Source organism: Papaver somniferum, unplaced genomic scaffold, assembly GCF_003573695.1.
Source record: "Papaver somniferum cultivar HN1 unplaced genomic scaffold, ASM357369v1 unplaced-scaffold_21, whole genome shotgun sequence".
Taxonomy (NCBI): domain Eukaryota; kingdom Viridiplantae; phylum Streptophyta; class Magnoliopsida; order Ranunculales; family Papaveraceae; genus Papaver; species Papaver somniferum.
Window position 1 is genome coordinate 14,247,093 of NW_020631041.1, and position 24,132 is coordinate 14,271,224.

At 37.1% G+C, this 24,132-nt stretch overlaps 1 protein-coding gene across 4 annotated transcripts; it reads right to left on the minus strand.

Annotated features, from left to right (window-relative positions):
• Positions 1-21,803: 21,803 nt before the first annotated feature.
• Positions 21,804-24,120, minus strand: LOC113340330 (peroxisomal membrane protein PEX14-like). Of its 4 annotated transcripts, XM_026585538.1 has the most exons (7): positions 23,864-24,120; positions 23,720-23,764; positions 23,404-23,440; positions 23,038-23,287; positions 22,831-22,879; positions 22,508-22,688; positions 21,804-22,296 (listed from the first exon to the last, which is right to left on the minus strand). In XM_026585538.1, exons 4-7 carry the CDS (start codon positions 23,257-23,259, stop codon positions 22,146-22,148), a joined length of 603 nt encoding a protein of 200 aa, XP_026441323.1. In that variant the 5' UTR covers positions 23,260-23,287; positions 23,404-23,440; positions 23,720-23,764; positions 23,864-24,120; the 3' UTR covers positions 21,804-22,145. The 4 variants fall into 4 exon arrangements, with proteins under 4 accessions (XP_026441323.1, XP_026441321.1, XP_026441320.1 ...); XM_026585536.1 differs by having other exon boundaries at positions 23,038-23,440; XM_026585535.1 differs by having other exon boundaries at positions 23,038-23,764.
• Between the last annotated feature and the right edge of the window lie 12 nt (positions 24,121-24,132).

The following is a 24,132-nucleotide window of genomic DNA, read 5'->3' on the forward strand; positions in this document are numbered from 1 at the left end:
GCGTTTTTAGCCGAACTGTTCTTCACAAAAGCTTCATGTAAGTGTATATGAACAGTTCGGCATGAAATTTCATGAAATTTCAAGCTGAACCTAGTCATAGATAGAGATGCATAGGGGATCGGCGTATTCGATAATCATAACGTGTGCCGAACCTAGCACATTTACGAGGTTCGGATATTACGATATTTACATTATGTGCCGAACCAATACAAAATTCTTAACCCAAAAATTCTCAAGAATATAAATGATCAAGTTCGGCTTATATAATACTTATGTAAATAGCCGAACCATATACTACCAAAAGGTTCGGCGCTTACGATATTCTCAATATAAGCCGAACCTCACATAATTTTTCTTCCAGATCATACAGGATTAGGTTTGGGTCATTATGACATTTTTAAAAAAGCCGAACTAGGGTCTACAAAGTGGGTTCGTCTCATAATAATAACACTTTCAGCTTGCCGAACTGTTCATTAGCTGTCAATATCCGAGTGGGTTCGGCTGATATATTAAGCCGAACATATTCCAGACTCGCCGAACCTTAGTGAAAAACACAAACTTTTTATGATTTTAAGCTACAAAAGTGAGATTAAACATAATCTTAAAACTAATCATTAATCACTAATCAGAATAATTTTAACTAATCATCAGTATTAATACTAATCCTAAAAGGACAAATTTGCCATTACCAAAAATATTTGGTTAAGGGGCTTCTGATTTTGCTATTTACAACCATTTTTTGTCTTTATTCAGTATGCTCTGAATGTTTTACGTATGTCCTAAAACAGGGTTCTTGTATATTTTTGTCAAGCAGGACTTGAGGCAGCTTAAACTTAACTGGGTAGCAGCATCGCGCATGAGTTGCCCAGAGATGAACTGTGACCTGCACTCAATTTTAAGTATCATAAGGAAAAGAAAAAGACGAAAGTAAGTTCTAATAAATAAATACCCAATAAGAAGTTAAAAAACAGAACCGTAGAAGTACCTTAATGAGTTTCTTCAATATAGTGAAGAAAATGCAACAAAGAATACGGTCGAATCGGCTCAGAGAAAATGCAAGTGTCGTAGAGTCAGTAACATGGTTGAGAAGGATAATTGTACTACTCAGATAAGACTGAATCAGAGGCTCTGAATCTTTCCATTTTTGAGTTTTCTTTAACCCCACAACAGTATGTTTCTCACGGTCAGAGCTTGAGATTTCTAAATGTGTTTGAAATATGTTATCGGCTTCACGATGGACAAAGTTCACGTTCTTACAAAACGTCTTACTACTCTGATTTCATACCACCTCTCATCAAATAGCTATATGAATTGCAAAATCATAAACTATCTCCTAATCAATGCTCAAAACCCTATACCTCAAAATAATCAATATCCAAAAAAAATTAAATCTTGAGTCTCCTAACATCATTTTCACTCACCCATCTCTATTTCATACCACCTCTCATTACACCCCATCTACCACTATTACATTGGAAGGCACTCAAATTCTGATGCATAACTTGAAAGTACAAAATAAGTTAAAAGTGTACCTTCAATCCCATGAAACAAAATCTCCTCCACAAGTGTTTTATTATTGTTATACATTTTGTGTCTCTACCATTATTACGGTTGTCTTATTATCCTATCAATCGAATTTGGTTAACTCAATAAACTATCAGCATGGTATACCTATCACGGATCCTGCAAATACAAATGATACATTGCCCAACACCACTGCTGTTGAGCCTTACCAACACATACCTAACCTGAATCTTTCACAGTTTTATTCTCACTTTACCAACAGAAACCATAATCATCCCATCCGACTTTCCATTTTCAAGGTTCAGTCTTCTATACAGACCTATATTTATTTATCTCTATAATTTCTATGAGTTGTCTTTATTCCCCTCTGTTCCTCGTTGTATCTTGGCTTTATCAACTTCCAATACAAATTTATTTTATCCCGACATCCAATCTTATATCCACAGACACCCACTTCACCCTTAAGATTAACATATGTTGTGTTGTTTATATGGAGGATTCAAACTGCTCCAGTGATACTCATTTTGCTACCTCTATTCTTCCCAAATGGCTGAGAAGCTTACTTTACTCAAAAATCTTCCTGCTTCTTTATCTGAACCAGTACACATTGATAAAATAGTTGTTTTACCTGATAATGATACTAATTGAAAATGGTGTATGGTGGGTTATGTATCATTGAGACTCTAGTGCCCACCTCTTCTATCAGATACTACATCTGTTCTCAGTGGCCTCTAGCTCAAACTCCTACTATTACGAACTTCAATGGGTTAAGAAACAAAGTTCTCATCATATTTTTAGTTGAAAGTGATTTCATCAGAGTCAACGAACAACGCCCTTGGTTTGCTTGTGGATTCCTTATAGTTCTCCGAGTGGATCCACCGAATAGCTGGCCTGCGAACTTTCAAGTTTCCTTTGAAGAAGAAATGATGTGGTTTATTCTATGCAATGTTCCCAAAGAATATGTTGAATTTGAAGATCTAAAGCAACTTACTATCAACCTTGGAGAACTTCTTGATCCAAAGATCATTATGGTAGTCATCCTCTCAAGAAGAATGTTAAAATCTATGTGAGAATCCCTATCAATCGTGCTCTCCCTACTGGTATTCCCCTCCTTAGTAGAGATAGAGAGAAACCTTTTCTCATTGAATGTAGGTTCAAAGTCCCAAGTAACTTCTGTCATTCTTGTCGTGTTATTGATCATAAATATGTTGTATGTCCCAATTGGATGGTAAAACAAAGGATTATTAAGGAATCTAGCTCGTCTGCTTCAAATTACGCTTACCCACCAGTTTCTAGACTTATGTGTCCATCTACTCAAGCACAAGTGCTTCCTATAATTGCCTCAAATACCTCTACGGTTGATTCCTTATCGAATCAAGTTGAGGTAGTACCAGATACACAAAGTCAAATGATGGAATCTACTGATTATGTGGGTAAAGGAAAGGTTGCAGTCATTGCTCAAAGCTCGAATGCTACCAAGCAAGAATCTCTCAAATGCATGATCAATATGGGACCATTTGTTGGTAGATCCACTTCTCTCCAAATTCATGAAGTGGAAACAAATCAAACCAAGCAACTCATTCCTCCAGTCAATGGCTTACCTCTAATTTAAAGAAAGTCAACAGTCATGAACTGTACCAGAAGGTGAATAACGACTGAAAATTTAACAAAACATACAGTAAAATGTATAGAAAAAACTAGATACTTATGTGAATAAAGCATATTGTAAGATCAACAGAAATCAGAGTCATTACTATACATGATCAGGATTCAATAACAAAACCAAAGTCAAAACACAAACAGTTCAATTAAAACGACAAATGAGGTAAATTTTCGATGATTAATAAAATTAGACACCGCTTCAAAGAACATAGACGACCGTATCTTAAAACAACAAATGAAACTCTAACAAATATTGGTAATCAGAGTGAGCAAACTATATAAAAAGATAAAACATAGAACAATACTGGCTAAATAGATATGGAATGTTTTATTCAATCTAATGTAAAGAGCATGCTGAGAATGAAATCATTAATTAGCTTCACTATCATCCATTTAAATAGTTTCGTCAAGTCAGGCTTTCTTTGCGAGCAGTTCAGTTCCCAATTTAACTTTCACAGAGGCAAAAATACCCTTACCTGATGCTGAATGTGCAGGCAGAGTATTAGTGTTACGACGGGTGACGGTGAAGCTGGTTGGGACAAGTAAATGTATAAATTCAGTTTTAGAACTTTGAATTTCCCATTCTCATAAATCCAACACAACAATCCATTTTTTCCTTAATGAAACAAATGGAATGGACAATTCAATTTGCTATTTTATTTAGTGAATCAACATTGGTCCATAATATGAGCCACGAACTTACTTAGTTGTGTTCTAAACCTTTATACACTGTCTTTGAGATGATAGACCTTTAACAAAAAAAACAAAAAAACGAAAAAAAAGTACCATTATCATGAGATTCTCTCTATCCATTAGTTTGTTGCGTTTATGATCAAATGTTCTCCACTATTGAAAAAATAAATAAAAAGTAGAGGGGATTCTTCTCGTCTGGTTTTAGTTGTCCTGGATCCATAATTGTCACATGCCTTTAAAAACCAATGGAGAATCTGCGGATATCCATAAAAATATCAAAGCAAACCGAATAAAAATCAACGGATAATAAAAAAGGATACAATATCTTGTAGTCCAAAACGAACAGAACTTTAATCTTAATTTGTATATGTACTCATACGTTTGTTGGAGAACATTGGTTTCAACTATAACGAACAGAACTTTAACCTTAATTTATATACGTACTCATACGTTTGTTGAGAACATTGGTTTTAACTTTCAACCTTTTGTATAGGGGATAAACTACACGTTTACTCTTCAAAATTAGTAATGATGATGCTTATGCGACTAATAAAAAAATCATTTATCATAAAATAAATGGTTATATCAGCAAATAATGTTATTTACATATTATCAACGGAGATGGAGTGGAACATCAAATTACCTGAGATGGGATTATGACGTTTTGTTCTATCTGCTACCGAACATAGGTTTCGTCCATTGCTACGGGCTACGACAGACGACCCCAATTTCATGCTTTTCTTTGCGCTTCAAGTTAACACGGATTGAACGTCTTATTGGAATGTTATTGTCATCACTTGCAAATTCCAACATCTGCAGGTAGGGATGGGACAAGAACCTACAATTGAGCCTATGAGAGCATAGATTGGTAAGAGCTAAGAACTATGAAGAAGTAATCAATGGTGAAGAATTAGCAGAATGGGGAACTTGTATGATTGAAAAAGTTGAGTTTGTTGACAAGAATGACACTTGGAGATAGTTAAAAGACCCAAGGGACAAAAGATTGTGGGAAGCTATGAAATAGGTCATCAAGAATAAAGAAGGTACTTCAGAAGGTGAAGGAACGAGGTTCAAGGAAAGGCTTGCTGGAAAGTGGTTTACACAAAGAGAAGGCATTGACTACAATAAGGTATTTTCTCTTATTGTTAAACACAGTTCTATTAGAACATTGCTTGCTATAGTTTCTTTGAATGATCTAGAATTGGAGCAACTAGATGTTAAGACAGCTTTCCTTCATGGTGATTTGGAAGAGCGTATTTATATGCAACAACCAAAAGGGTTTGAAAGTCCTGGCAAACAAGATCATGTATGTTTGTTGAAGAAATCTTTGTATGGTCTAACGCGAACTCCAACAAAGTGGTATAAAAGTTTTGATGCGTTTATTTTGGCAAATGGCTATGATGGAAGTAAGTTTGATAGTTTTTTGTACCACAAGAAACTCCAAGATGGTTCATTTGTGTATTTTCTCTTGTATGTTGATGATATGTTGATAACTTGCAAAGACATGTCAGAGGTACATAAGTTGAAATTGCAGTTGAGTTGTGAGTTTGAGATGAAGGACTTGGGTCCAACAAAGAAGATATTGGGCATGGAGATTCATTGAAACAGAGTTGAAGGAAAGCTGTATTTGTCCCAAAATGCTTACATCGAGAAGGTGTGGTATGAAATATGCAAAAATAGTAAGTACTCCTTTGGTGGTTCGTTTTAAACTTTCTAGAAAGCAATCACCTCAAACTACAGATGAGGTAGAGTACATGTATCGGATTCCATATGCAAGTGCAGTTGTTAGCATCATGTACTCTACCTTAATACCAGGAAGGCTCATTGACAAGCTGCAAAGTGGATTTTGAGGTATCTAAGGAGCAGTATAAATGTTGGTTTGGTGTTTGACTAACACAGTAGTGATTCAACAAATGTTGTTGGTTATGTTGATTCTGATTATGCGGGTGATATTGATAGAAGAAGGTCATTGACATGCTATACTTTTACATTATGTGGTATTACTATCAGTTGAAGGTCAATTTTGCAAAGCATGGTTGCATTGTCTACAACTGAGGCAAAGTACATAGCAGCCACAGAAGCAGTGGCGGAAGGTATATGCTTAATGGGTTGGTAATCTGGGGTTCAAGCAAGAGAATGCAGTTCTATACTGTGATAGTCAAAGTCCCATTCGCTTCTCCAAGAACTAGATGTATCATGAGAAAATGAAGCACATCGATGTCAGGTATCATTTCATCAAGGATGCCATTGAAGGAGGGAAGATAGTGATACTTAAGGTCCCTAAAACGGACAACCCCGTATACATGTTGACAAAGCCAGCTCTAAGTATCAATTTTAAGCATTGCTTGGACTTGGTTGGTGTCAAAAAGTGTTGAGAGCCCTTGTAAGGGCTAAGCGAAGACGATGATGAAAATGATGAATGATGATAGTATTCAAGTCAAGGTGGATATTTTTTATGTATTCCTTAAATGCAGGCTTAACAAGTCTGTTTGGGCTAGTTCCCTTTGTCTTAGCCCAATAGTTCATTTAGTCTCTTTTATAACATAAAAGGGGGCTAGGGTTATGTTATAATAGAGATAAAAACTTATGTTCTTCTTGAGAGAGTGTGAGGTAAAAAGGGGGATAGGGTTCTTGAGAGGGGATTTGAGAGAAAGCTTGTAGACTTGTTTGATCCTCATAGTGAAATCATTTCGTCGGCTTCGTACGTGGATGTAGATCATCTTGATCGAACAACTATAAATCCCCATGTTATGTGTGTGCTTGATTTCATTTCCATTTTCAGATCTTGATTGATTGTGCTAGCTTGAGCCATTTATTCTAATAGATACTAGTGTCACCGGACCAAATAAAATTTCTCATCCAAGTATCAAGAGTATGCATACACGCTTTCGGCCATTCATACACTCAAAACCTATACAAGGTACTAACTTAATACTACAGATTGAACTAACCTAACTTTACCCATATGTTGTAAAAGGCTCCCTGGGCGCTCGTGGTTTTCCAATTTTTCTTCGACGCTCGTCTAACGCCTAATACAACATAACTACCCATTGTTACTATCACGCCAAAGATTGAGTGAAACTCTCTCCGATCACACGCCATCATTCAGTTATACACGGGGAAGGAGAGAGAAAACACGAGATATTCTCGTGCTCTGATTCAACCAAATCCACGTAACCAACTCATTTTGTCGAATCAAATCTCATTACCATCCCTGTTTGGATAAAACAGGCCCAAATCAAACAAAATCCGATAGAAAGTCCATCACAAACTCTCTCGAAATCATGTCAGAAATCATCGCTGGTGAAAGCTAGTTTTCCGTGTCTTCCCTGTTTTACTTTGAACTGATCATCCAGCCAAATCTAATTGATTCTAAAGTCCATACCATCTCTGTTATGCTCAAACAGAACTTCCCAAAGAATTTCAGCCATTGAATCGCACTGGAACACCTTCAAAATCCGAACCCTAATTCTGGTCGTATGCTGCAATATTTTCCCAACAAAAATATAATTCAAATGGAGAAGATGGCCTCCCCCTAATCCTGTATGGGCGTCCCTTTAGAATTTGCCTTCTGGGATGTAAATAACAGCTAGTGTGCCCCTTAGTAATTGGGTGCCCCATAGTAATTGGGTACCCCATATCCAAAACTGCGAGTCCAAATAACATGTGTCCTCCGGGTGCCTTTAGCAACTTTTCGGTCCGAATTTTCCAAAAATGTTTATTTCCCAAAAATACCTACAAACACGAAAAACACCATAATAAGTACAAAATCGAGTGCCAACAATATATAGTATTGAGATCAAATTAGACACAAAAATGTGTCTATCACCCATGGTGGAAAGAGAATACCATTCCAAGTAGAGAATTCTAGTTTTATTCTGTCAATAATAAGTTGAACAATCTTTTCCTGGGATTCCCATGAAATATTGGAACAACTAAATAACGAAAAGGGAGCCAACAAAAATACCGTATACATTAGCAATTTTAGAGGCTCTTCGAGCAATGTACTTACTTGTATAGATGGTGCACTTCGAGGGGATGATATGCTGGCCAGAGGCACACTCATACTCATCAAAAAGGTTCATCAGTTTTCTGACATCCTTCTTTAATCCTCTACAGAAAACCATAATGTTGTCTGCATAAAGAACATGAGAGGGAGCCATTATTCCCCTTGGAGAGGAGATATAATGAATCATTCCGGAATTCATCAAATTAGTAATTCCCCTTCTTAGAAATTCTTCAGCAAGAAAAAAGAGAATGGGAAATAAAGGGTCACCTTGTCTAACACCTCGAGTACGACCAAAGTAACATCTTCGACCTTCTGTCATGAATGTTTCATAGATTTGTTTTAATGGTTGCTGGAAATGATGTCGAATGTTGAGTTCGATTTGCAGTGAGTTTAATGTGGAGATGGTAGAGACCTCGATTACAAGAATACATAAGCTGGACCAACTCTGGGAATTTGATGTGTAGAAGTGAACACTAAAATGATGTCCTAGTTCTTGTCCTCATATATATATAAAAGGAGTTTATAGTACATTATAAAACTCTAACAAATGTATAAACTCTTAAATCATTTCACTGATAGGTTTATTTATTAAAAGTTGATCGTAAATTCGTAATGATGTATCTGTAAAAAAATTTACGCCATAAAACAATCTTTTTAACAATGGCTACGACTAGTTCATGCCGATAATCGCATTTTCCAATTACAAATGATTGTACTCAAAAAATAAGTTGTCAAAAATCTTGGTGTACCTAATCCAATTATAGGGAGTGCATTTAACTGAAATCACAATTAATTCTGTTTCCTCTTTTTTCTACCACTGAGACAGTTATTTCTTTCTCTCTGAATTATCCACCATAGTTCTAAAAGGAATTAGACTTCCTAGAAATTGTTTTACCTTTCTTAGGTGGACATTCCATCAGGATGGACCAAAAATATATAGGTCGGATATAAATATTCGGAAATGATAAAGTTACCGACAAAATATCGTGTCTAATACAAATGGGACCTAGTCAGCCCATTTACCAATCCAAATGCTGAGAACTTTGATCTCTTCCGTCCATTTATCTATCGGGATGTTTTGAGGAATAAAACTTGGTAGCTCTAGCATCCCCATAAATATTTTGTTTTAGGGTGCATCTCATTTTCTATAGGGAGTGCAAAGTGGTAAGATTTGGGTTTTAAAACTGTAATCGGCCTAAGTTAAATTAGGCTTTGGAGCCGGTTGGCAATATGTGGGCTTAATCAGTCTTTGGGGCCTCGACAGTTCAGGGTTGTTCTATGTTACAGACTTGGTATACCTATTTTCGAAAATGTAGAGGTTTGTGCTTGTTGTAAAAGGACCATGGATGTCTTCGGCGATCATACACTTCATTGCGCAAGTGAGGTAGGGATTAAGTTTAGGTATGACCTTGTTAGGGATGTCATGGCTGATACTTGTTACAAGGCGGATGTTGCAGCTAGGGAAGAGGTTTCCATTGGTTTATTTGACAAGGATAAGGCGTTGAAGCTTGCCGACATCCTCATATATAACTGGGAGAATGGCGTAGATGTTTGTTTCGATGTTACGGGTGTTTCACCTTTTTCTGGTAACGGTGGTCGTGCGCGTGCCTTGACTCTGGGTGTTTCCATTTCCAATGCTATCTTTCGCAAGCGCACCAAATATTTGGATAGTTGTTCGGCTCATGGTTATGGTTTCGGCGTCCTTGCTTTTTCCACTTTTGGTGAACTAGGTGAAGATATGATGGTATTCTTGAAGAGGTTGAGAAATTGTATAGCTAACTATGACCTCAATTACAAAATAGGCAATTCGCTTTTTTATAGATTAGGTATTTCCATGCAAAAAGGTGTAGGGGCTCAACTTGTTGTTAGGTTGCCCTCCATCGACGTTGTATAATAATTTTTCTTTTGTTATTAATAATAATAATAGTAAATAATAGTATTTAAAGGTAAAAATAAAAAATTAAAATATCAAATGATAAATGATAAAAATATGAATAAGAATTAGTATTATTTTTTTTCTTTATTTAAAAAATATTTAAAATAAAAAAATATATTATTAATAGATGTAAAAACGGGCACCTAGCTCAGCTGATCATCCCCGTTTCCCAAAGTTTCATGCGCTCCAGGAGGTCCCAGGTTCGAGCCCCCAGTGGCATAATATGTAGGAATTAACATGGAAGGTAGAGTTAGCTTGCCTCCCTTGTGACACAATCTCGGCTCCCTTGGCTAGGTTACCCATGGGGCTCACTGGTAGGCTAGCACGGCAACTGTTCAATTAATGTAGTAGTACGTACGTTGTTGGAGCTTAGCTTGTTAGGCTTCCAACTAGTTAATGTAGTACTCTTTATGTAGTAAGTTATTAACAAACAGTTTCGATTTAAAAAGAATTTTTAAACCATGTCCATTTTCGTTATTAGCCACATCATAAGCACTTCAACATGATAATTTACAAAACAGAATTTACAGTTTGTTGGTTCCACAACACTTTACATATTATAATTTGCCAAATGTCTGACTACTTTATTTTTAAAGCACAATACACCAACGCACAACACAACACAACTGAAAAACATTTTTGCAAAACTCACGTCAATACCAAACTAATACCAAATCAATAATAAAGCTGCTGAGAAATAACTCCACGTCTCACGAGTTTCCTTGCGATGCAAGGAAAAGATCCAGCTTTTCGTGAAATTCAGCTGTTCTAGAGTGGAAGCACCGTCAAAGAAACATTAGGAAAGTGGGCTTTATCCGGTACAAGTGTTGGTAGGCATGTAAAGAAGCATTTACATGTGTCTACTAACTAACAAAACAGGGTTACACGTAATTGACACATAAAATGGTCAACCGCACTACAACAAAAACAACATATAGTATATGAACAAAGAAGCTAAGTCTTATAATACCAGTAGATACAAGAAAATCTCGCACACAACCTTCCAAATCATTGACAACATCTCATAATTAAATTTCCGTTCTGCAAACAAAACCACAATTTATGTAGATAACTGCGAGTTTGCACGTCTTGTAATAAGGATTGTTGCAAATTCGCAACAATAAGCCGTTGCGAAATTGTGTTGGTAAAACCCGAAAATGGTGCAGTGGTAAAGAGCTCTTCTTTTGATAGCCACATGATTAGCTCTTCTTCTAATGTTCAATTCTTTTCTATCCAAATCATTCAAATATGGCGAATTGAATAAGCTGGTCATACCAAGGCCATAAAGTTCAATCTAAAGACCACTCCAAAATGCGCCTATAGTTGCTGAGATACAGACATGCAGATGTAAGAGCTATGGTCCCATGACATTTTTTGTGGAAGGATGTGGAGGAATATGCACGGTAAGAATATCAATCTTGACAATGAATTGAAGGAAATAAAATTGATTAAGAGAGAGTCTGACATTGTGGCCAGCGGCTACCGCATGTTGTTTCAGAAATAATGAATACCAAAACAATGATGTCCGCAGTTCGATCCTTGGTTTTGTTTTGGAGAAGGTGGTGAATCTGGTGATACTCTCACTCCAAGCTCCGGCATATCCTCGTTACCCCCACGGAGATCGTTTCTCAATGACACATCACTGTTTTTATCATTTAACTGATCCTGAGCCAAATCTAAAAGGATTGACGAGGAACCAGCTTTGACTGCCGGATTTGTTGAAGGAAAAGGTTTTCTGCCAAGCAAGAATGCTTCTCCCACTTTCTTATATTCTTCCAACAACTTTTGTAGATGCCGTCCATTTTCTTCAGCTCGTAGCTGCAGCTCCCTTTAAAACTGCTCAAATAAATGCAAAAAAGATGACATCGAAAAACGAAAACGCAGCGGATAATGGAAGCTGCAGGCATATGAACTATACATATGGAGTAATGACAACTGAAAGATGAAACTTAGCTTATATAAAGACAACTCTCTTTATTGATGTTTAGAAAATCTCTCAAAACTAAACACAAGCTCTAATCTTGCTCATATGATCAACCACAACTTTGGTGATCATATATATATAAAACTATGAATTCCTTTTCCTAGTCCTATTACCTTATTACATGTCTTTCCTTTTCTTAGAACTAGATGACTTCTAATTCCCTTAGGATTACATCAATTTCATAATCTTGTCCTAACCAGCTTGTTAGTGACTTCTATGTTGAAGTTTAACCAACATTCTCCCCGTTAAGCTTCAACCTTACCCGTGACATATCTTGTACTCCAATCAATTGTCTCATTTCTTCAAACTTGATCCGAGCTAATGCCTTTGTCAATATATCTGCTTTCTGCTCAGTTCCTGGTATGTGTTCTACGTTAATGACCTCCTTCTCGATGCATTCTCGTATGAAATGATACCTTTTGTGAATATGTTTCGTCTTCCCATGAAACACTGGATTTTTAGTGAGTGCAATTGCAGACTTATTATCAATCTTGATGAGAACTTTTTCAGGTTCTTTTCCTTTGATTTCACCCAATAATTCTTGAAGCCATATTGATTGTTTAGCTGCTTCTGTTGCAGCCATAAACTCAGCTTCACAGGATGAGAGGGCAACAATGTCTTGCTTCTGTGAACACCATGTAATAGGTGCTTCACCTAGATAAAATATATGACCAGTTGTACCTTTTCCATCATCTTGGTCAATATTATGACCGCTGTCACTATACCCAACAATTCCTTTTGATCCTCCTCGACCATACTTCAATCCACATCTGATTGTTCCTCTTAGATATCTCAATATCTGCTTTATTACATCACCATGAGACTTGCATGGACTCTGCATATAACGACTTGCTACTCCCACAGAGAAAGCCAAGTCTGGTCTTGTGTGTAACAAGTATCTAAGGCATCCAACATTTCTTCTGTAACTCGTTGGATCAATCTCAGCTTCTTCTTGTGCCTTTGAAACTTTAAGTCCAAACTCCATTGGTATCTTAGTTGGATTACAAGTTTCAAGTTCTGCTTCTTTCATAATTCTCCTTGCATAAGCTTCTTGTTTAATCTGAATCCCATCTACTCCTTGATGGACTTCTATGCCAAGGTAATAAGTGTGTTTTCCGAGGTCTGACATCTCAAACTTTGATGACATTTCTCTCTTGAACTCATTGATCACCTTAAGGGAGTTGCCAGTCAAAAATAGATCATCTACATAGACTGCAATCACAAGAAGCGTTCCCTTTTCTTCTCTTATGTATACTGATGTTTCTTTAGAGCACTTAACAAATCTGATTTCTCTTAAGATTTGATCTAACTTTGTATTCCAGGCTCGAGGAGCTTGTCTTAGACCATATAGAGCTTTTGATAACTTATAAACCTTATGCTCTTGTCCTTTTACTTCAAAACCTTCTGGTTGTTCAACATACACATCTTCTCGCAATTCACCATGTAAGAATGCTGTCTTAACGTCTAAGTGGTGAATTTCACATTCTTCTGCAGCTTGAAGAACATTATCCTCCAGATACTGTGGCTTTTGTATCTGTCTTGTTGATTTTCGCAGTGGAATGGGTTGAGTTATTTCATCGATCTCTTCTTCTTCTACTTCTTCGTTATTCTCAGTGTTTTCATTATTCTCTTCTTCTTCTTGATTAACATCATAGTTTCCATTGGTATTGATGATTATGGGTCATTCGCCTTCATCAATTACTTGACCCCATCTCATGTGAAACATTCCTGGATCCCTACTTGGTTCATCATTAGTTTCTTTCCAGTTCCAGTTTGCTTTTTCATCGAATACCACATCTCGACTCACTATCACTCTTTTCGTTGTTGGATTGAATAATCTGTAAGCTTTGGATCCAGGCTCAATTCCTAGATTCACAAGAGTCTGAGATCGATCATCCAGTTTCTTAAGAGTTGAAGAATCAACTTTTGCGTATGCTTTGCAACCAAACACTCTTATATGATCTATGTTTGGTTTTCTCTTTCACAAGCTTTCATATGGAGTCATGTCTTTCAGAGATTTCGTAGGTATCCTATTTATTAGGTATGTGGAGTGTCGTACAACTTCTACCCATAGATAATTAGGTACCTGCATAGCCTTTAAAGAACTTCTTGTCATCTCCATTAGAGTCTTGTTTCTCCTCTCCACCACTCTGTTTTGCTGTGGTGTATATGGTGTAATAGGACCACATAAATCAGCATGAAGAAGCTCTAATGGCTTTGAGGCTCTGAATGTTGTTGCTTTTGGGAAACCTTGACGAGTTTTTTTCCCAACTAAACATGATTCACAGATTTTTGCTTCATCATTTATCTGTGGTAGTCCTCGAACCATCTTGTTCTGAGACATAGTTTTTAAGGTTCTGAAACTTATGTGTCCCAACCTTACGTGCCACTTCCATGTCTGATCTTCCAGTCTCATATTCAGACACAATGACCTTCCAATCATGAGACTTATCTTGTAGAGTCTATTCTGTAAGCGTGAGACTCTAACTAAAAGTCTTCCACTTGGGTCATGAACTGTTAGGTAATCTTGTCGCATTCTAACATCACATCCAACTTCTGTAGCTTGTCCTAAACTTAGAATGTTGCTTTGTAAGTTTGGGATGAAGTAGATGTTTGTGACAAGCTTCTGTTCTCCGGTCTTGCTCTGAAATAGAATTGATCTTTTCCCTTCAATTTCTACAGAAGATCCATCCCCAAACTTCACTTGTCCTTTGATTTTCTCATTGAGTTCAGAAAAGTAGTGTCTCTTACCAGTCATGTGATTGCTGGCTCCATTATCTAAATACCAGATTCCTTCTTCTCCATCCTTTGATTCGTAGTTCTTTGGTATTAGTTTCCCTTCGTTTAAGAAGACAACTTCGTGCATGAAAAGAGCTGTATCTGCTTCCCTTGTTTCATTCTTGTTTGTTTCTTCCATCTTTTGTATTCTTTCAGGGCATACAGAGGAGAAGTGTCCTGGTTTATCACATCTGTAACAAATAATGTTTGATCTATCCTTCTTTTCTTTCCCTTGGTTTTGATCATTCTGACTTGTTGTTCTATCTTGTGAGTTAAACCTTCCTCCCCTTCCTCGGCCTCTGTTTCCTCTACCACCTCTTCCACGACCTCTTCCTCTTGTCGCAGAGTTATGTTGGTAAGAGTTTGTGTACAAGAGTTTTCCTTGAGTTTCTCCATTGTTTTCTTCATCAAGGATTCTTTCTTCATATGCTTTCAATCTTCCAATTATATCTTCATAGCTAGTCTTCTTTAAATCTAAGACTTGTTCGAGAGAAGCTATGATATGAATATACTTGGATCTTGGTAAACTATTGAGAAACTTCTTTACCAGTTTATCTTCATCAATGGATTGTCCAAGTGACGCAGCTTTTGAGGCTATCTCTGATAGATTTCCTGCAAATCTATCAATAGTATCAGTGTCTTTCATCTTCACTCTTTCAAATTCAGACATTAAGGTTTGCAGACGGGCTTCTTTAACTCGATCAGCTCCGAGACTACGTGCCTTTATTGCATCCCAAATTTTCTTTGAAGTTTCATGTTCACCAACTTGTAGAACAAGACATTCTGGTATTGCTTGAAAGAGTAATCCAATGGCAACATTGTTTTTATATGGGTCCAATGTACCAGGATCAATTGTTTCCCAAACTTTGTAGATTTTCATCAGTACCTTCATTCTCATGGCCCATACTGTGTAGTTTGTGGCGTTGAGGATTGGAACTTGTATTGATGGTGTCGTGAACTGTTTTGCACCCACAATGGTGGTTTCGTTTTCCATGGCTCAGAAACAAGCTCTGATACCAATTAATGGCAACTCCAAGATGAAACTTATCTTATATAAAGACAATTCTCTTTATTGATGTTTAGAAAATCTCTCAAAACTAAACACAAGCTCTAATCTTGCTCATATGATCAACCACAACTTTGGTGATCATATATATATAGAACTATGAATTCCTTTTCCTAGTCCTATTACCTTATTACATGTCTTTCCTTTTCTTAGAACTAGATGACTTCTAATTCCCTTAGGATTACATCAATTTCCTAATCTTGTCCTAACCAGCTTGTTAGTGACTTCTATGTTGAAGTTTAACCAACATGGAGGAGAGAGTGACACACCTCAAGTTGGTCGTGAAGGCTTTTTTGAAGCTCCCACTGAAGTCGAACTTCTGATTCAGTTGCGGACCTTCGAGAACGACGAGAAGAGAGGATTAATATTAGTCATATTGTCTGAGTTATCTGATTCTGTGGTTTTGAGTTGTCAGAGCAGGCTATTTGTGTCAAGTCATTTGACCGCACTTTTACTCCGCGTTGAGTGATTTTACCGCACCTTTTAAGTACTGAGAGCACTGCAGGTTTCTCCAATCATGAACCGAACAATCCTTATGCAAGGTTAAAAGAGATATGCCTGACTTACTTCTTTGAAGGCTCGCTTTCTTTTTCAGGTGTTGCACTCCTGTTTGTGCACTGTAACCTTTTATCTGAGAAATTGTAAACTTAGATTTAGGAGGTGTGAAAATCTTATCGAAATGTTAGTCATTCATGATACCCAAGGCAAGACTAAAATCCATTTGATACAAGAGAAGTTCCAGGTGTTTTCTGTTAATTACCTTATTTGATGTCAGGTTGGTACCTCATTAGCCGGTACTTCTGCAAATTTGGTGTAATTGTCGGTCATAAATTACTTATATATATATATATATATATATATATACGCATTCTAATAATCATTGCTATTTAGTAGTGAGAGTAGCTAGATTTTAACCTGCAAGTGGCTTTTCACATGGTAAATAGTTAATCCTTCGATCCCCATTTTCTTATGTATACCTTTTGGAGTTGCTTCTGCATTTTAAAGAGATCATAAAGTCGTTCATCAAGACAATGTCATCAAAAGATCTTTGCAGAACCATATGAGTAAAACAAACAGCAACAAGTCATATATAGTCTATGCAATCATAATACTTACTATCAGCGCCACCTAGATCATTAATGGCTTGTACGAAGCAGTTGTTCAGCTTCTGCGTCCAACGCATTCGAGGCTTGTTGACAGCATCAGTGGTAGTATTCTTCTCATCTTCAAGGGAAAATGTAATGCTTCCATTCGTCTGGTTGTGATTGCCAGCAAGGATTTTGGAATGTTTAGATTTACTCGCATCCACTTGAGAATTCTGATCGTCATGGTTCATGATAAAGTCAACCCGTATAGATTGTATTTGAAACCCCTTTGGATGAGACATAATGTTGTCATCCCAGGTAGTATCGGTTGTGCGGCCGGCGGCCAAATCAAAAGTGCCAGCGCCAATAATATCCCCAAGCAATTCCGAGCGTCCAACATTTACAATCTGCTGCTGGTCCTCGTACCGTTGAGCTTCTAGATTTTCACCTTGCAGTAGAATAGGTAACATGGTCTGAGTTTGAGGCATTATATACTCGGTTGGCGATGAGCTAGGTTGAAGAAACTGCATCTGAGCGTCTTCCAAGGTTGACGATGGCGATACAAAAATAGATGAGGTAGGAGTTACCCTATTGGGAAGCAGGCTGAGATCCTTGTTGCCGGGAACCATAGAATTCCAATAGTTGTCAACATTTGAAAAATTTGAATGTTTCCGGTGATGAATTCGCCCATTTACGTCTCGAATACACTTTGACGTTTCTCGTGTAACATCGCCATTAACACCTTGGTTGGTTTCAAAATGCATTGCATCCATCTTCAAAAGCTTCTAACCCTTTTGTCTGCTGGTTAAGGTTTTAATGTCTTAGTTTACTTCCAGGAAATTTTCTTTTGCGATCAAAGAAGCTTTTCTTCTGCAAACATGCAGGATCCGGGATATATATAACTCAATTATAGCATATAAAAGATGAGTTTAATTGGCTAAAACTACAATGATCGTATGTACGTACCTGATCGAAGTTCTCAATGTGTACAGAAGACTACGGATATATTGATGATCTCCTGAATGGTATAATGAGCCGGTGGCTATCTTCCCCTGGTGGTGACTGATGCTCGATGGCTTAATTCAATCTGAATTTGTCTGAGCTGAAAGTTTTTCATATGCGACTTAGCTAGCACCATTCAAATTAAACACACCCAAAAACAAATCACAGGTACGGCTAGTTATGTCAACATCATAAGTCATTTGTATCCTTACAAGATGCAACTTATTTATGTCGACATCATATATGTAATTAGGTACATCTAGAGGGTTGAGATTAGGCTTAGTCCTATGCTGTGCTAATCTAGCAGTCCACGTCAGTTAGGGCTACCTCCTAATTCCAATGGGAGTGCTAATCTAATAGCTAGATTTGCGGTCCATAACCACCACCCAGCGCTGTTTGGTTCAGCGTTTTAAATCTCAGCCGTCAGATCAAAAAATGAATCTCCTAGCGCCGAACCATTCAATGAAAACGTAATTTTTATAGCGCTGAACCATTCACCGCTACTATCTCGCTGCTAGTTCAAATGCGAGCAAATGTTAGGAGAGAACTAATGTTAACAAAAATGCCACACTTCTTTTTTGAATTGCAACACTTAATTGCTATTCTAGCACATGAAACGAGCCTATGCATATATCCTTTCATTATACAATTCCTCTATCATTCTAGCTGTAATATATTGACATGCTCATGCAGTTCTGACAGATGTATATATATATATGATCGAACATAACTATTAGCAGAACGGGAAGAAAAGGAAGATACACACATCTTTCGAAAAGAAAGAACATACATGTCTCTTGTTTTTTATGCTGACGAGTTTCGAAAGTTATACCAACGTGCGATCGATGAAAGAACATGTATGTTGAAGCTGATTTGTAGCCAAGTATAATTACAACCGGCTCATAAAATAGTTACCCAACGTACAGAATTGAAGGATGGTTGCGTGGAATAATGGAAAGTCTTATAAAATGGATGTAAGTACTTCATTTTTGTTTAACTATGGTTAAGTCGGAGTGGACTAAGGCCGGTCGGGCTCCGGATCCTCTGTGCCGAGAATTCTCTGTTCTTCTGTGCCCTCCACTAACTAACCGCCACATGCTTTTCTTTTTATTCGACCATCTCACGCCGTTAGCCGTAGGTTAACTAATTGAATTAAAACAACGAAACAGAAGGTTTTTCTACGAAACAAAACATGAATATGGTACAAGTTATAGCGTAGTTGTCTTCGTGATTTGTAGCATATACGTAGTTTTTCTTCTGACCCATAATACTTGGATAGTAGTAATAGTTTTTTTCTGTTTTCTCTTTGAAGAATCTCTGCCATCAGATCATTTGGGAAAAAAAATAAATCATGCAATGAGATGATGATGGTCATGACCAAATTAATAAAAGCTTTTTCTTGTTGGTGACTTTATATGTAGCGTTTATTTATCCCCGTATCAGCAAATTGATCAAGCTTAAACTGTTAAACAGATCAAAGAAATTGATAAAAATTAACTTTTTTTCTTATGAATGATTATGGTCTTCTTATTCACAGAAGCAAGTTATGACTTCAATTCATAATTTAAAATACAAAATTTCTTTTAGTGATTCATCCGGATGAATCAAACCCGAGGGTTCGTCTATTTTCGCTTTTTTTTGGTTAAGAAGGAAGAAGAAGATCTAATTGAAGGATTTAACAGCGTTAAATGTAATCAAATCTTTATAACACGTGGCGGTTTGTTAGTGGCGGCATAGAGGAACAAAGAATTCTCGGCACAGAGGATAGTAGCCGGCCGGTCGTGGCGAAAGTATGGAGTCATAAACACGACATTCTTAAAAAGCCTAGATGAGTGCGATAGTTTGGGTTTCACACTCACTAGATTCGTGTATCATTATCCGTGAACAAAGAAGCTAAGTCTTATAAAAGGGATGTAAGTACTTCTTTGCTCGTGACTGTCTTAAAATTAATACTGACGCTTCAGTTGATCAAGATACTAACCAAGCTGGCATGAGTATCATTATCCGTGATCACACAGGTACCTGCACTGGCATCAAAGGGAGCTATTCAGATGGAGTTCTAAGTGCTGAGGTGGCAGAATGCATGGCAGTTTTCGAAGCACTTCAATGGGCGAAAGAACTGCATCTCAATAAAGTTCACATTGAATCAGATGCGCAGCTTGTCATTCAGTCTTTAGTTGAAAATAATCTTCTCATCCAATGGGAGAATAGAAGTACACTTAAAGCTATCAAACATTTAAGCTTAAGTTTTCTTATTGTCATTTTTCTTTTACCAAACGCAACAATAACCAAGTTGCAGACAGTATTGCTCGATCAGTGAGAGAGTCAGCTATACCTGTTCTCCTCACTAGTAACTTTCCAGTGCAAGTTTGTAGCCTTGTGGCAAAGGATGTTTACAATCCTGACTCTTAAGCAGTAAAAAATTTTCCTTGTAAAAAAAAAACACTCACTAGATTTGGAAGTTGGATAATGTAATAGTATAATAATATTTTTTTTTGTTTTCATTGGTGCTTTTACTTTTGTATTTCCAATTTCCAATCATTTAACAAAAGACTTGGAAAATTTGGAGTGTCATTTTCAAGAGCCTTATCCTTGTTGTTAAAAAATTATCATAATGTATACTTATTTTTTTCTTTCCAAAGCAAAGAAATGGGTGAAGAATACCTCGAATAAAATAAAGAGCTATTAACAACTATAAGGCCAAGTACTATGTCCCTTAATTGCGGGGAACGGATACGGATCACAAGGCAATTTCATTGTAGTCTGTTTTTATCCCTTCTCTATACTGGAGTTTTTGTGTGAGCAGTGCCGTTATTTTATCTTTTTCAAAATTTTATTTCCACCGATTTAGATAATTATTATTTGTAGATAAAATAAAATTGAAGAGTAAAAAATGAAGATATAATAGAAAATAAAGAGTTTTAGTAGAAATAAAAGAGTTAAAAGTAAAAATAAAGGGTAAAACAAAAAAATTCTCAAACGACAACTAAGTATCCATTGAAAATCACACGGAAACTCAGTTTCCATAAAGTAGTTTTTCATACTGAAACTGAGTTTCCGCGTGATTTCACTTTCCTCTTACTTGGATCAGATCTGATTCAGCTTTAAATGTAGGGATGTGATATCCCTACTTAGTAAGGATATGGGAGATCATAATACATGGATTTTGAGAAATTTCCATATATTTAGGGGATAGGGAAGGGATAACCCCTACCATAATGCTTGGCCTAAGTCCAGAGATTCAACCACAAAGAGGCGTCCCTGCGATTCAACCACTCATGGGTATTATCTTGCGGATGGTATCTACCCAAAATTGTCTACCTTGTTTTAACGTTATCGTCAGCCTCCTGTCGGTGCATTGGAAAATTCATATCGGCACTTTAACAATCGCCAAATGGCATTGAGGAAGGATGTGGAACGCGCCTTTGGAGTTTTGAAGAGAAAGTTCGCTATCATTTGTGGGCCATATCGTGGTTGAGTCCTTAAGAAATACACAAGACTATGCTCACTTGCATAATCCTTCATAACATGGTAATTCAGGAAACCCGTCGCGATAATGAGTGGACCACTACACCAAAAATGGACATACGCAACTGCCTCTCACAGATGCAAATAAACGTGGTGTAACAAATATTCGCAACGGAATGTAGGTGTTGCGAATATTTGGTCGCAACAGTTAGTCTCTGTTTCGACCCTTTTGAGTCGCAACTGCTCCTAAACAGTTGCGAAATTTTATTATTAGTTGCAAAAGCTTGACTAAGTCAACGTAGACTGACCCAAATAGTTATGGTAAACATTTAGCAACAGAAAATGCGTGTTGCGAAATTTCTACTGCTGTTGCTAAAGTTATTGACTTAGTCAATGGGATTGACTTCTATTTTCCGGTACCAATATCGCAACAGAATTTATCTGTTGCTAAATCTTAGCAACAAAAAGAAAAAGGTCGGTCTTTGTTGTCCTGGTCAACAATTCCCCCACCCCATTCTAGTTTATCCTGTAAATACCCCATGACCCTGATTTAATCAATCAAGCAACCAAAGTATCAAACCAATCACATTCCGCACAACTTGTATTGATAATGATATGTTCAATGATACATGGAAGAAAAGAGAAGGAAACAACTTATATGTATCATTTAGTTTCAGAAAGCCTCTAACTTTGTTTTCTCTAGATTTCACATAGACTGTAACTTAGTTTCAGAAGCATAGTGAATGTATAAGATACAATTTTCTGCCTATAGGATGCCATTGTCATCAAATGCTGAACTATTGGTACTTTCTTTCTGAGAAATACATGCAAAGGTCACAAATTCAAGTAACTGGCGAGAAAATATGCATATAGGCAATACTGAAGCCTCAAGTCATTCATTAGATAAACCCACCTTCAAGTTTTGAGTTCAACATTTCCTAACTCGCCTTAGCTACATCCGAAGCTGCAGATGCAGAAGCTTTTGCAGCTGCTACTGCCTCTTTAGCTGGGTTTGTCTTTGAGGTATTTTTCTCTAGGGAGTCATCACCATCTTCCTCCAATACCACCTTGCGGATCCACAACTTCAATCTAGGGACAACAACATTCTACAAAAGAAATATATATTCAGATAGAAGAAGAATGAACAATTTTATCTAATCATTTTGCCATTTGAAGTCCAATAACTGAAAATTCATCTTCCAACACATACATATCCTAAATTCATATCTCATGCATGGGTTATATTATCTTGTGCAAGTGGGATAAAATACATTATATCAAGAAGAAACTTGAATGATACCTTAAAAAAAGTGCAGTACCAGCTCCTGAAGCAGCAAGAAATCCTATGGCAAGAATAGCATGAGACAAGTGAGATCGGGCTCGCATTTTGGAAACCAAGCCACTAGGGGGAGGAACTGCAGACTGCGGATCTTGTGCTTGTATTTGAGGTTGCGAATTGATAGGTAAAATTGACTGGCAATCTGAAACCAATAATCAAATTAGTAGACACATTAGAGAGTCACACCAGGTAACCAAGAAGGATTCTGCTCAAAATACTTTAAGGTCCATACCAGCTTTCATAGTACAATTATTTGTAATGAGAAATTATTAACAGCTTCATACCTTGATTTGGGATAGTTTCCGGTGTAGTTGTAGTTGGTGGGGGTGGATCCTGTAATACAAAGAATATCATGAAATTTCTCATGGCTTGAGCAGAGAATTCTGGACAAAAGGTTCCTTCTGTCAAGTTCATTGGTGCAAGCAAGCAATAAAGTTTACAGGCTAAATATTCTGAACGGCAGTAAAAAGCGGAAAACAAATTTAGCTTACATGCACTCTACAGAAAGCTTCGTCTATCTCCTTGCGTGAGAGTCTCTTCTTATCCAAAAAAGATCGTCTGTACATGACAAGAGAACCTCGAATTTTTGGGTGTGACAGAAACTTAACAACATTTTGCGCTTGATCCTCTCTTATTAGTTCTGAGTTGACAAAAACAGGAGGAGGTAAAAGCAATCCTTGTGGTCTCCCCTGGTGCACCTTGCTCAGCTTCATCCAATTAATGGTTTTAGAGGGCCTGATCCTGATGTTTAAGGTAATATTATATCCATGTACAATAAGGCCTAGATTCAGGAATCCAGGAAAATAAATAATTTTGAATATCAAAAAGAATTTCTTTCCAAATGTGCCCACTCTTACAGATCTTAAGTCCCAACCACCCACCACCAACTCCAACCTGACAGATTTAAATACAATTGAAGTCATACTGAAATCTCTAATCATACTTATACCAGCAAATTTCATTATAGTACATGAATAACCAACAATTCAGATTGGAAAATTCAGAGTCTAGTTAAGAGAAAATTAAGCGCCGAAGTATTGAACCACTTGATTTAATATCACAGAAAATGAATCAGCGCAGGACACAAGGTTTAGATAGCTCACACCTCTACGTCAAGAGTTAAAGCTTGAAATTGCATATACCACAAAAAAAAATCTCAACAAGGGTCCTCACATGAATAATATCCTTCAGGCTGCATTACCCAACGCGTAACCAAAGCTGCAGAGACATGCAAAAATGCTCTATTTCAGATCGAACCATATTGTTGACGCGCACCAAAACAAAGGGAAAATATAAAAGAGGAAGATGATGACTTACATCAGTTACATGTCAAACTTGTTAATCAGATCGAACCATATTTCACTTCAGTGGTTCTTCGAGTTCCTTAACCAGAAACAGGCTGTCGTTCCCAAGAAACTTGATTGGCAAACGTGTTGGTAGGGTCTTCTGCTCTTGTGTAACCTCCTGTTAACCCTCCTCCTTCTCCCCCACTAACCTAAATTATGACGGTTGAATGAACATCCAATGTTAGCAAGCCATAGCGGGACAAAAATCTTAACAAAGCCACGCAAAGATGCTAATCTTAT